The sequence below is a fragment of the Fukomys damarensis genome, unplaced genomic scaffold (assembly GCF_012274545.1).
Source record: "Fukomys damarensis isolate Sample0158 unplaced genomic scaffold, DMR_v1.0_HiC HiC_scaffold_25, whole genome shotgun sequence".
Taxonomy (NCBI): domain Eukaryota; kingdom Metazoa; phylum Chordata; class Mammalia; order Rodentia; family Bathyergidae; genus Fukomys; species Fukomys damarensis.
The window spans coordinates 26193607-26206984 of record NW_022900937.1 but is presented as its reverse complement, the minus strand read 5'-3'; the positions used below and the strand labels follow the sequence as shown (position 1 = coordinate 26206984).

The following is a 13378-nucleotide window of genomic DNA, read 5'->3' as shown; positions in this document are numbered from 1 at the left end:
TGACGGTGACAACGGTGACGCCGGCCGGGACGCCGGGACCGCGGCAATGGTGAAGGAGACGCAGTTCTACGACGTCTTGGGCGTGAAGCCGAGCGCGGCGCCCGACGAGATCCGCAGGGCCTACCGGAGGCTGGCGCTGCGATACCACCCTGACAAGAACCCAAGCGAGGGCGACCGGGTGCGGGGACGGGGACGCGGCGGGGATTCGGAACCGAGGGGAGGCTGGGGGTGGGGCAGGACCCCAGGGGGATAGAGAACCCGGGGGCCAGGCCGGGTGCTGTGCACTTCCACCCGGAGAAGAACCCCAGGCAGAGCGATCGGGTGAGGGTGCGGGGACTGGGATGGGGACGGGGACCGGGGAGGCTGGGGTGGGGGGGGGGGGATGGGACAAGGGCCCAGGACTGGGATAGAGCGGGATCGGAGTAGGATCGAGCCGCGCCTGCTGGCGGGGGCGGGGACCATGACCCTAGTACCCACCAGTCTCCACCAGTGACCATGGGGTCCTGATCACCGGGTATGGGCGCGGAGGCTTCCGTGGGGTCTTCATGGGAAACTGAGGCAGTGCAGCAGGATTAGGGCTCCGGCTGACACCACGGGGAACTGGGTTGTGTTGCGCTGGGTTCTCTGTTAATGCGCTAACTCTGGGGTGACTTCCGGTCCTTGAGCCTTTGTTGTACACACACAGGTCCCTCCTAGAGCCCCCTCCTGTCCACCCAGCTCGCAGACACTGAGGAATCGGGGCTGCAGATCTGAGACCCACACAGCCACTTACCGTGTGTGTTCCAGGTCTTCCACTGCTGGTGATCACAGTCAATCTTGAGCCGTCATAGGCTGAGCGTGCCTGGACTTAAGAGACCTAAACTTTTTCTCTCATTTACAGCGACATTTTGCCTCTGTCCCTAGAGGACTACCCCCTCCCCACATTCTCCTGAATAGGTAACTTGGATCAGGCATTGAAAGACAGCTTGTTGGACTTCTAGCGCTCCCTTGACTTCTGGCCATTTTCTTATAAAACTGGGCATTCTGGAGGGGCGGGGACAATAGCAGTGATCCCGGGCCACTTCTGAAGCCACCATCACCAGCTGGCCTTAGACCTGTGGCAACAATGTGTGGATCAAAAGATGCCTGCGGTAGTCATTCCCAGCTGGGGCCAACTGCTCAGGGAAGGTCGCTGGTGGAACAGTGATAGAATATTTATATTTAGCCTCATGTGCAGAATGTGACTGTCATAAGTTTAAAATGCTTGTGTGCATACCGTTTGTCCCTCTCCGCTGGCATACTTTCCCTCTATATTTAGGTGGCTTACTGTAGCTCTGAATGTCCCAGGCTTGTTGAGTGATTCACAGACTTGCTCCCTGTTTTCCCTGAGTCTGTCGCTGACATCTCCTCTGAGAGCTCCTGGCTCCTCAGTTCATGTTCCAGCCGGCTGGCAACGGCTATTTGTGGGAAAGCCTCTGACCTGGTTTTAGGTCAAGCCTGATAGCCATTACCCCAAGTGAGTTCACAGCTCTGTGCATACTGAGTGAGGTGAGTGTGCTCGTGGGGCCTGAAGCTTAAAAAAAAAAAAAGTAGATTTGCCCTTTACACGTGTGTAGCTTTCACCCTGTAGACGCCTGTCTGGGCAGGTTGTTTGCTAGGTTTGAAGCTAATATTTGTTTCTAGCCAAGCCTTGAATTCATGTCAAGCTGCCCCTCTCAAGTTTGGGGTGTCTACGATGTGCCTATCACAAGGAATGCTTTTCTTCCCTCCCTTCCACAAAAAGGACAAGACCTTTCACTCAGTGCCAGCCAAGACACCTTCCTGGGGGCTGCCTCTGGCTCAGTCCTCGTTGGCTTTTGTGGTGGCTACTTGTTCTCTACCTGTGGCCACTATGGGCAGCGTGTGTCTAGCGCTGCCATGGGGTACTAATGATTGGTGGTTGGGTGGTGAATAACCAGGTCATCAGGACAGATGCGCCTTAACACATTTTGTGTGTATGTGTGAGCGGGGGCTGCATAAGGATGCGGATTAAAAGGAGATTGCAGAGAAGAGGGGGCCAGGGGATGAGTGGACATTTGAATTGGAATTAAAGGGGATAAGGAAATGGGGGGCACCATATACAGACACCTGCTGCCCAGCTCCCCAGGGAGGGCCTGTTCATTTGTCATTCGCCAAGCACCCCTTGTCTAGGCTGGGCACACTGTGCACAACTTTTCTTTATCATGAGGGTATTTATGAAGTTGCAGGCAGAACTTCTAATTGTTTTCTTCACCTAACTTTGTGACTATATTATCACTGGTGGAACCATTTTATTTTTTCCACCTGAATTTGTCACTGCATTATTAATGTCTCTTCAAAAATAGATTAAGCTGATCCTTTTCCACCTTGCGCTGGGACAACTGAGAAGGCTGTGGGTGTTGGTCTTTGTTTTGCCCTGTTGTCCTGTGTTGCTAAGTGTCAGGCGGCCTGCATTCGTTGTCACACGGGCTGCTTTGTGTGGAGTTGTATCTGTCTCCTCTGCAGCTGGTTTTCTGCAAGACCCAGGGTGGCAGGTGGCAGGTCGGCAAAATGGTCCCTTTCGGGGGCAGTGGTAGGAGTATCTTCCTGGCTGCTGCCCTGTTCAGATGAGTTTCATCTTTTGGTCAATTTCATTGTCACTGTTAGTTTGAATAGTAGATCTTCAAGGTAAAAATCTTAACAGTATGAGATGTTTCAGAATACAGAGGAAAACCTACTAAGAACTTATCACACTGCCCACCCTGTGCATCCATCCTAGTGCAACTTCTCCCTAGGGTGACTGTATGTGGCCACCTAGAATATCAGCTTTTTCTCCTCAGTACTTTATAATAAATACTTTTTCAAGTTGCTGTGTTGTCTTCTAAGCCATTTTCCCCAGCTGCATAGTTGGTCCATTGAGGTTCTGTGCAGAAGATCACAGTCTGAACAGTCAGAGTCCTCATCTCCAGAGGAGAGAATGGGTCTAGGCAGGAGCTGAGTTAGAAGCTGGAGTCCTTGGTCCTAGAAGATGGGTGACAGTGAGATCCAGCTTCTGATTGAATGGTTCAGTGACTCTTAGGTTCATCTACTAAGCCCAGGAGTCCGTGAGTACCCAGTATTTGGTAGGCAACCCTGTGGAGCATGCCACGTGACCCCTGACTTGCAGACAGGCCCAGACTTGTTCAGGGCAGCATGGCCTCATTGCTTTCTGATTGTGCAACCTGGTGCCTAACCCATATGCCTCAATGTTTCTGTTGAAGAGAGGGGTGGTCTTGTAGGAGAGCAAGGAGGCTGGCAGAGCTGGCACAGAACTGGGCACAAGCGAGGAGGAAGGCACAGGGCTGGTTCAGGCTGGTGAGTGAGCTGGGACCAGCTTTTACTCTCAGGGACTGGGGCTGGGCTGCAGGGAGGTTTGGGCAGAGCGTTGGTTCAGGTAAAGAGAGGCTGGAAGAGGGGTAGGAAAGCCGTTGCAGTGGTCCAGGCTGCCAAGGGCACGGTTGGCTAAGGTGAAGAGGGCGGGATTTATACTTTTAGTATTTGGATCTTGTTTTAGAGATGGCCTCATGCTTAGAGAAGAGATGAGAATGGTCCAGGGAACCCTTGTACCCCCCCCTTCACCTGGCTCCAGCAGTGATAAGTAATGACTGTTAGCAGTCTGTTCTGTAAATAAAGGTATTTATGCAGAGAAAGCACATTGCTGTAGCTATGTCTGATATTAATACTATTTGCTTATATCACAGCCACTCAGTGCTAATTAATTCAGCATGTTTTCCCTAGACACAAGGACACCTTTGTAGGTAACCACAGTGCAGTTATCAAACACAACAATGTAACATTTTTAAAAGATTGCATTTCTCTGCTTGTTCCAATAATGTCTTTGGTGGGCCGGGGATTTAGCTCAGTGGTGTCGCCGCCTGCCTCGAAAGCACAAGGTCCGGTACCAAACAAAAAACAAAAAACAAAAAACAAAAAACAATAATGTCTTTGGTAGCCATTCTCTCCTGTGCAGGATCCAACCCAGGACCACTCACCATGTTTGGTTTCCTTAGTTTCACACAACGGCCCTGCCTTGGTTTTCTGATTCTTACAGTTGGGTTCCAGTGGCTGAGTTTTGGCAGCAGTGTCACACTGGGGTACTGTGTCAGTCTCCGGGACTGAAGCAGCGGGAAGGTAGCGCCAGTGGGATCTGTTGCAGGGTGTGGTCTGTGTTGCCAATAGCTGCTGTCATGGCAGGGGGGCTGGAAGGGCCAGATGTGGGTTGGGTGGGGAGCATGAGTGCAGCTGTACTCTGTGGTGTGTACTGGGTGCTCCCAGGTGCCTGCAGGTGGATTTCATGCTCTTTCAGGAGTAAACTGATACCCAGGGGCTCAAAGCCATAGCAGCACCTGGAGTCCCAGGCTGTGCCTGGTGACAGATGCAGCCTGGCTGGGGCTTTCCACTTCCTCACTGGATGCTGCTTCCCTGCATGATGGAGCCAGAGTGGAGAGAAACTTCCTCACACCCTGCTTTCCCTACAGTCCTAGCAGTGTCTATGTCATCAGTCCCTTCATAGCATTGGCCCTGTGTGTCCCATTTAGAGAGGCAGCAAGTGGAAGTCGGCTTCCGGAAGCTGGAAAGGCTGCGTGCAGGCCCCTCTGTGATTGGTTTATATTTTTGATGATGTGTTTGCTTTAATAATAAAATAACTCAAACCTCCTCCCTCTTTTTAAATCTTTCTCTCCCTTCTTTTTTTTTTAAAGTTTAAACTCATATCCCAGGCCTATGAAGTGCTTTCAGATCCAAAGAAAAGGGAGATTTATGACCAGGGCGGGGAACAGGCAATTAAAGAAGGAGGCTCTGGCAGCCCCAGCTTCTCCTCACCCATGGACATCTTTGACATGTTCTTTGGTGGTGGAGGACGGATGGCGAGAGAGAGAAGAGGTAAATGTTTCTAAAGAGATGTGAGCAAGTTTTATTGTTTGCAAAACTGCACCTGCTGATGGAATCAGGATGGATGTCTTAAAAGCGTACAATTGTCATGTTTGGGAATCACTAACTAGCTCCCCACTTGTCAAGTCCCTGGGACTGGACCTCAGGAGTCTTCTAGCCCTGAAGAACAGGTGCCCACTGTCCTGGGTGCAGATACAAGAGCTGGGCAGAGGAAAGAGTTCACACTCGGGCACAAATATAGAAATGAGTAAAGAGCTTGGTGTAAGGAGTTTCAGTGAGGAGTCGATAGTATACCTAGAGACTTTTACACCCTTCAAGCCCCAGGTAAAGGGGCAAATGGGATCATGAGTAGAAAGGAGGAAGGTCAAGTTCATTTTGCTCTCATTCTCTCTTGGGGGCTTGAGGCACCAGGGTTTCCTGAGGGACAGAAATGGCACCTACTTCTCCATCTGCGCCCCCCGGCCTGGGTCCCCACCTGAACCAGGGCCTGTGGGCTGTCCCATTCTAGATAGGACCGGACCTGCTGTGTTCAGCGTGGCCTCAAATGAGGCTCCGGCTGGCTGAGAGTTTTTTGGATAACAAAATTCACCTCTTCCTATTTGATAGCTTTGAAAAAATAACTACCTCCCAGTCTTTTCAGGTTTTATAATCAGCAGTGAGTGAGGAAAGCTTAGCCAAATGGACCCTAGTTTTGAGTTCTGGGGCTTGTTTTTCCGCATTTCTCCTCTACCAGGCTTCACATACAACCTCGGTAATCAATAAGTGGTCCCTGGTGGGACCTTTACCCTTTTACCCCTGCCCTGTGCAGTGCTGACAATCTGCTTTGGATCCTAAAACATTTAGATAACCAAACTTAGCACAATTCCTGATAAAATTGGGAGATAAAAGCTCTGTCATTTTCTAGAAATTTGGTTTTGGTCAATGAGTCCCCTGGATAAATGCATTTGTTCTCACATTGTAATTGACTTTGAGCTTTAAAAATGTGGAGGCAATCCTGCGAACACCCTGTGCTGAAAGTCACCAAGTATTTATTAAGGAACAGTACGTGCCTGTCCTCTGGTATGTCACCTGCTTGTGTAAATGATTTTGTGCCCAGCCACTCGCTGCAATAAGATGAAAAATCTCATACCTTTCCCTAAAATCATCTCTTGAAGTTGATAGCTAGGCAGCCAGGCCATCTTGTCCCAGAGATGGCAAGGACTCTAGGTAGCAGGGAATAGGTGCCCACCATCCTGGGTGCAGATACACGATCTGGGCAGAGAAAAGAGTTCACACTTGGATACATATTACAGAAACAAGTAAAGAGCTCAGTTCCCAAGGAGGAGTTTCACTGACCAGCCCAGTGATTCTGGCTGTCACACATTCATTCGTGAGGAAGGGCTGCTTTCCTCAGGAGGACTTGGTTAACCAGTGTCATCCTTAACACCGAGCCTTCTGTCTCAGGAAACTCCCTTTCCTCAGATTTTTTTTTTTTCTCAGAAAATAAAGGTGGAAAGTCTTTGCTGAAGCCCATAAATGATTGAGAATTAGTTCACATTAGATGGAATGTTAACTCTTGGTGCTGACTGAGAACAGAAGGTAGAACGGGTGTAATGGGAATGTCACTTCCTGCAGGAGGGGGAGGAGGAATCTGGGATACTTACAGCACAGGGCCACATGGGTGGAATTCAACACTCTGAGGTCTGTTTCTTGCACTATTACTAACTGGTTTTTCCCCCTTGTAAGGCAAGAATGTTGTGCATCAGTTGTCTGTAACTCTAGAAGACTTGTACAGTGGTGTCACCAAGAAACTGGCCCTCCAGAAAAATATTATTTGTGAGAAATGTGAAGGTAAAAATTTAATTTTTAAATGAATCTTACAGTTCTGATCCCTTAGATCTAGAAGCAAGTCTGCTTGTTTCAATTAGCAATAATCATGACTAGGATAAACCTCATTGCCTACGATACTGCCACTCAGCAAAACTGTGCTTTTTTTTTTTTGGTTTTTTTGAGACAGGGTCTCACTATGTAGTTGAGACTGACCTGGAACTATGTAGCCTAGGCTGGTTTTGAACTCACAGCAATCCTCCTGCCTCAGCCTCCCGAGTGCTGGGATTATAGGCGTGTGCCACCATGTCTGGTTAAAGCTGTGCGCATTTCATAGGTCAGAGAAAAACCCAACTCAAGGGTTGAGCAGTGTCTGCTAGTAGGCAGCCCAAGGCCACAGCTGTTTGGCTGAATGGATGTTTTATTTGGGCTGCACATTTATTTAATATGTTGACAGATTTGGTTTTTTTTTCTAGTACTGGGGATCAATCTCAGGACCTTGCGCTTGCTGCTTTCAAGGCAGGCATGGTACCACTGAGTTAAATCCCCAGCCCTGTTGACAGTTATTTTTAAAATGTCCAAATCACGACAATTCACCTAACCTTGGGGTTGGCAAGGTTTTCTATTAAGAGTAAAATAGTCTATTTGTAGTCCCTCAACTCTGCAGCTCCCAGTGGATGAATGACTGGATGCACCTGGGTACAGCAAAGTTTTATTTACTAGACCGATAGTCTTGCCATCATCTGATGACCCTCCACTTTGATGTAAAGGTGACTGATGTCGGCCCAGGCCCCAATGTCCCACAGAGGATGGCCGAGCTGTTGGCCGCTCCCATGGACAGAGCTCCTATCTCTTCAAATGTCTGCAACCTCCTCTTTTACTTGTGAAACCACCCTGGGGTGGGAGAAAACACAACTGATGAGGCTAAAATAATAAATTTGGATCGATATAGCCCAAAACATAATCGCATGAGGTCACATATGTTAACATCTGGTGTCTGAGTGGCTAGGCCCCCTTAAACTCTCCCACATTGCTTTTCATGACTGTAAAAACTTCCAGCCCCGTGTCCACTGGAACAGATTTCCTACCCTTCTGCTGCTGTGCCCAGAGGACTCGGGAAGGGAACAGCAGAGCCCTCACATTTGTGTCCCGCCCCCACCCCCACCCTGCAGGTGTCGGGGGGAAGAAAGACTCTGTGGAGAAATGCCCGCTGTGCAAGGGGCGGGGGATGCAGGTCCACATCCAGCAGATTGGGCCGGGCATGGTGCAGCAGATCCAGACTGTGTGTGTGGAGTGCAAGGGCCAGGGAGAGCGCATCAACCCCAAGGACCGGTGTGAAAACTGCAGCGGTGCCAAGGTGATCCGGGAGAAGAAGATCATCGAGGTACATGTGGAGAAAGGTGAGGCTGTGCAGAACAGGCGCTCCCTACTCAGGCTTGGCATCAGGGTCTTGAGCTGCCACACAACCTGGAACTAACTACACACCTGCTAGGGTGTTCCAGGACCCTTTCCGTTTCCAGCTCTTCTCTTGACCCTCCTGGCCACATGTCCATCCCATGGCACCCGCCAAGGTTTCCCTGCTGTGTCTGCTTCCTTGCGATCACAGCTAACCTCTTTTAAGGTTTTCTGATGCCCTCAAGTCTTACCTGACCTCAGCTTTGGTTCACTGCCCTCCCCAGTCATGTTCAGACCCCTTCCTTGGGATCTTTATTTTCTGTTGGCCATAGAAGCTTGTGTCTTAGACCAAAAGTCCAAGAATCAACACCCCTACCAACTCGTGTACAGTGAATGGACTCCTCACTTCAACAAATCCTTACCCTGTGCCTATGTTCATACTGCATGCTAGAGACTCACTGGCTGTCCTGTCCCTCTCAGTCCCCAGAGCCATATGCCATGTGGGAGGTGTGTGGTCACCTCATATTTCTGTGGGCTCGCAGGTCTGGGGCTGGGGAGTGTGGTGTACACCAGATGTGGAACCTCCCTGTTCCTTCCTCAGCTGCATGCATAGTCCAGGGCCTGACTCCTGAGAAGCCACTGTCCCAGTGGCCCTGCCCCACCCCAAGCCCATGTGAGGATGGGGGTGTTGATGAGTGGATAGGCCCCAAAGGACTCTGTGTCCCTTCTTCAAAAGTTCTGAGAAAGTACGGTTTTTATGAGAAATGGCTAATCAGAAAGGGCTGATGTTCCATAGGTATGAAAGATGGGCAAAAGATACTATTTCATGGCGAAGGAGACCAGGAGCCCGAGCTGGAGCCTGGCGATGTCATAATTGTGCTTGATCAGAAGGATCATAGTGTCTTTCAGAGACGAGGCCACGACTTGATCATGAAAATGAAAATTCAGCTTTCTGAAGCTCTTTGTGGCTTCAAGAAGACGATAAAAACACTGGATGATCGAATCCTTGTTATCACATCCAAATCAGGTAACATCCCTAGTGTGCCATGCTGTGCTTGCTCTGTGTGTGGTGTGGTGACTTCTGTTACTGGGTCTTGATTTTCTTTAAATTTAAAGTCATCAGTAATGATTGAAAGATTTCATTTCCTTTCTATTTTCCTAGGGGAAAAAAAAACAACAAAAACCCAAAGAGCTAGGGGTAGAAGCCTCCAATAGCAATCTTGGGGTCTAAAATTCTAGCTGCAACCTGCCAGTTAAACTTCAATTTTATTTTTATTTATTTTTTCTAGTTTTTTGAGATGGGGTCTCGCTATGCAATCTAGGCTGGCCTTGAATTCAGTGATCCTTCTTCTGCCTCAGCCCCCTGAATGCTGAGATGACAGGTGTGCACTGCTACACCCAGCACTTCAACTTTTGTTGTTCTGTTTTGTTTTGAGACAGGGTCTCACTATGTAGTTGAGACTGACCTGGAACTCACTATGTAGCCCAGGCTGGTCTCGAACTCACAGCGATCCTCCTGCTTCAGCCTCCTGAGTGCTGGGATTACAGGCGTGCACCACCACACCCGGCAGCACTTCAATTTTAGTTTTGTTGAAGTGAACACAGCTGCTAACCAGTGGTGTTTTTCTATCATGTGGGCTGTCTATTCATCCAGTTTCCTCTGGCTTCTGAGTTATCAACTGCATGGGAAAGAGGGTTTAAAATCCAGTTTTCTGAGATAGACATTGCCTGCCCACTTGTCTTCGGTGATGTCCCCACTAGTGGGTTCCAGGGAACAGCTGAGGGAGGATGTGCTGGGGCCTACGCTGCGCAGGGTTGGTGGTCACCATAGCCTGGGTCCTGGGTCTGTGTGCGCCTGGGAGCACCTACCAGCATGGGGTGGAAGCAGGGCAAGCCCAAGTCCCAACCTTGCTCAAGCCACTCCCCAGCACCACAAAGCTGACTGGAAGCCTGATCCCCAAGCCTGGCTATAGTCACCAGCAGCACTGCTCCGGTGCCTTCCTGGATGCGGGTCAGAAGCAACTTCACCTTGAAAAAAGCAAGGCAGGGTAGGGTGGCTGGGAGGTGACCAGTTGATAAAACTTGTGCCAGGCATGGTGGCCATGGTGGTTGTGATAAGACCTGGAGTCCAGGGAACCCATACCAGCTCGGCCACCATCACAAAGCTCCCCTGCTCTGGACCTGTTTCTCTGCTCTCTGCCTACTCGCCCATTCTGGCCTGTTCTGTTTCTCTCCGTTTCCTCTCTGATTCTTTCTGGTTCCTCCTCCTCTGGGATCATACGAACTGGAATTATATTTCTAAGCCTTGGCCTACGTTTGTTTTTTAATCTTTTTACTTGAAAACAATTTCAAACTTATAAAAACTTGTGAAAATAAAAACAGTAGGAAGCCCCATAGATGGTTTTGTCTGCTGTTAGCATTTTACACCATGTGGTTTTCCATTTGCCCCCCCCGTGTGTGTGTGTGTGTGTGTGTGTGTGTGTGTGTGTGTGTGTGTGCCCGCGCATGCACCCACACTGGATCAAGGCAAGCACTGCAGTGTGGAGGGAAATTCTCAACACACACTGAGTGCATATTCTCTCTGCTCACTGCAGAGGAAGATGGGTCCCAGGCTTCACGTTCTGTCCCAGATTCACTGACATCCTAACAACCTCTGCAGATCAGAGAGCCCTGCTAGGAGCAGGAGCACAACATCTACCTGTGAATGGGTTGGAAAATCCCCTCTTGGGTCAGTTGGATGCAGTGAGGCCAGGCAGCCTGGCAGAACTCACTAGAGCAGTGTCTGCTGTGGGACACCAGAGCCTGAGCCCCTGCCGTCACCTAGCCTGCCCTACTGTCCCTGAGAGGCTGATCTCTGCAGGCCGTGGCTTCCTGTGTCATACCTGACCTTTTCTGTGACAGGTGAGGTGATAAAGCACGGGGACCTTCGATGTGTGCGCAATGAGGGGATGCCTATCTACAAGGCCCCCCTGGAGAAAGGGATGCTGGTCATACAGTTCCTAGTAAGTGTGCTGTGTTTGATCCCACGGATGCCGCACTGCTGCCCGGCTGGAGGGCACGAGCCACATAGCTGTCTCCCCTTATAGGTGACCTTCCCTGAGGAACACTGGCTGTCCCTGGAGAAGCTGCCACAGCTGGAAGCCCTATTACCGCCACGGCAGAAGGTGCGGGTCACAGAGGACATGGAGCAGGCGGAGCTGCAGGAGTTCAGTGCCAGCGAGCAGGGCTGGCGCCCACAGCGGGAAGCCTATGAGGAGGACGAGGATGGGCCCCGTGCCGGCGTGCAGTGCCAGGCAGCGTGATGCAGGGGCAGTGTAACGTTGGCACAATGAAATGGCATACTGTAACAGCTGTGTCTGGGGTGTCCTGTGTGTGTTCAGCATTCTCCATGACTGAGTGTCTTGGGTTTCTTTTGCTTTTCTTTTAGTTCTGATTTAAGTTAAGCTTGGTTCACATTTAAATGTTTTACGTGTAAATCACCTCAGTCTGCCCATGGAATCTGTTTGTCCACATCTTCAGGACAGTCCCAGGGATGCTGGTGACCACACTGATACTTTGTGCTTCTGGTGGCTTTGCTGTTACTCAGTTCCTGGTAGTACTCAGCCCAGAGCTGCACCCACCCCCTCGAAGGCCAGGAGGCACAGTGGGTATCTGTGTCTGCAGGTGGCTTCTCACCCTGTGCTCTGGCAGTCCCTGAAGACCTGCACATGGGGCTGCTGATAGGACATGTCTTGAGTCCAGGTTCAGATAAGCGTCTGCACGAACACAGGCATACACACGGAGCTTCAAGGGCCTGGTCCACGCCCTGCAGGCTATGTGCCCTGGGTGTAGAGTCAGCCTAGTCCCTTTGTTCGGTGCCCCCAGAAGGTTGGTGTGGGGCACAAGGGTCTGCTCACCTCTCCTGGAGATTCTCTGAAATTCCCAAACCCTGTGGGAGGACAGACCCTCCATTTACCTGTGACCCAGTCCGTGGTTTTCACTCTCCTCTGTTGGAACCTCTGCAACCCTGTCCCACCCAAGTGCTTACTTGAAAATGAAACCCTCTCATATCCCTATCAGCCTCAGGCAGCAGCAGAAGCTAAGGGTAGGGTGGATGCTTGTCTGGCCCACAGATGGTGGCTTTTCCTGCCTGGTGACCCTGGGTACTTGAAGGACTGGGAAGGCACAGAACTTCCCAGTGTTCTTTCCATATTCTCCAAACTGGGCTCCTTTTTGAAGGGCTGTTCCTTACTGCACAGCCATATCCCAAAGGGTGTCCTACTCAGGTGACACTGGTAGAACAGGCACACAAGCAGGCTCTCCTGGGGCCTTGTCTGTGAACTCCTCTGGTGCAGGGCATGTTAGCCATTGCTTCTTTCCTGGCAGGCAGACCACGCCTCAAATCAGCATCACCTCAACTTCAGGTTGTTACTGCTCCTTTCTTTCCAGTCATGAAGAGAAACTACTACCTTTGAGCTGTCAGTTGCGCCCTTGTCTGGTCAAATGAAACCAAGACAGGCACTCCCAGGAGGGCCACAGAGCAGGCCACAGGCAACCAGGCTTTAGGAACACTGCTGGCTGGTGGGACACAGCTGCTCCAGTACAGAGAACCCACCTGTGCCTGCCTCAACTGCTGGTCAGGAGACTTAAAGCCAATTCTTCCAATCAAGCTTATGTGAAAATCAACTTATAAATGGACCACCACTTCAGGGTGCTGCTCCTGTGTTGCGGCTTCCTGATAAATGATTGCTGGAGAACTATTGTTTATTGATGATGGAGCAAAATTACACTTGGCTCCTTCCTGTCACATACATGGCCTCTGGAGGGCGTTGCTTCAAATTTTTTCCCACCTCCTCTACATCTGTCACTTTAAAATTAAAATGAAGCTGCTATGAGAGACAAGTAGCTTTGCTTTTTCTTCTTCTGAGCATTCAAGTGTAGTGTTACCATGCATGGGTAGAAGGAATGGGGCTTGCTTGTACATGAGGGTAAGAGGAAGAGGTCTCTCCAAGGGCTGGATAGTGAGGGAAGAGCAGCCATGACATCATGGTTCCTAGAGGCTGAGTGAGGCCAAGGCTGGAGAGCAAGCAGAGGGCTTGCTCTGAGGATGGGGGACGGAGGGAAAATACGAGTGTCAGCCATTCTCTGAGCACAGAAGTCTCTACTCTGGGACACAGCCCTGTACTGCAGTATGGAGCCCTGGCACCATGAAGACAGGAAGAGCAGCTGCCTTTCCACACCTGCCAGTAGTTAAAGAAGTCTCTGATGTGATGAGGGAAAGGCGAGAGTGTGG

The 13378-nt window shown here is 50.3% G+C and overlaps 1 protein-coding gene and 1 long non-coding RNA gene across 2 annotated transcripts in view; one reads left to right on the top strand and one right to left on the bottom strand.

Moving 5' to 3' along the window:
• Positions 1-1264, bottom strand: part of LOC104858991 — a 7587-nt gene extending 6323 nt beyond the window's left edge. The window contains exon 1 of the long non-coding RNA XR_779257.3: positions 478-1264. This is a non-coding gene — a long non-coding RNA (uncharacterized LOC104858991). The remainder of the gene's footprint in view (positions 1-477) is intronic.
• Dnaja4 (DnaJ heat shock protein family (Hsp40) member A4) lies at positions 7-12968 on the top strand. Its single transcript, XM_010619478.2, has 7 exons — positions 7-178; positions 4716-4896; positions 6631-6735; positions 7884-8111; positions 8903-9133; positions 11008-11108; positions 11193-12968. The coding sequence occupies exons 1-7, from the start codon at positions 47-49 to the stop codon at positions 11406-11408; spliced, it is 1194 nt and encodes a 397-aa protein (XP_010617780.1). The 5' UTR covers positions 7-46; the 3' UTR covers positions 11409-12968.
• The last annotated feature ends 410 nt before the right edge of the window (positions 12969-13378 follow it).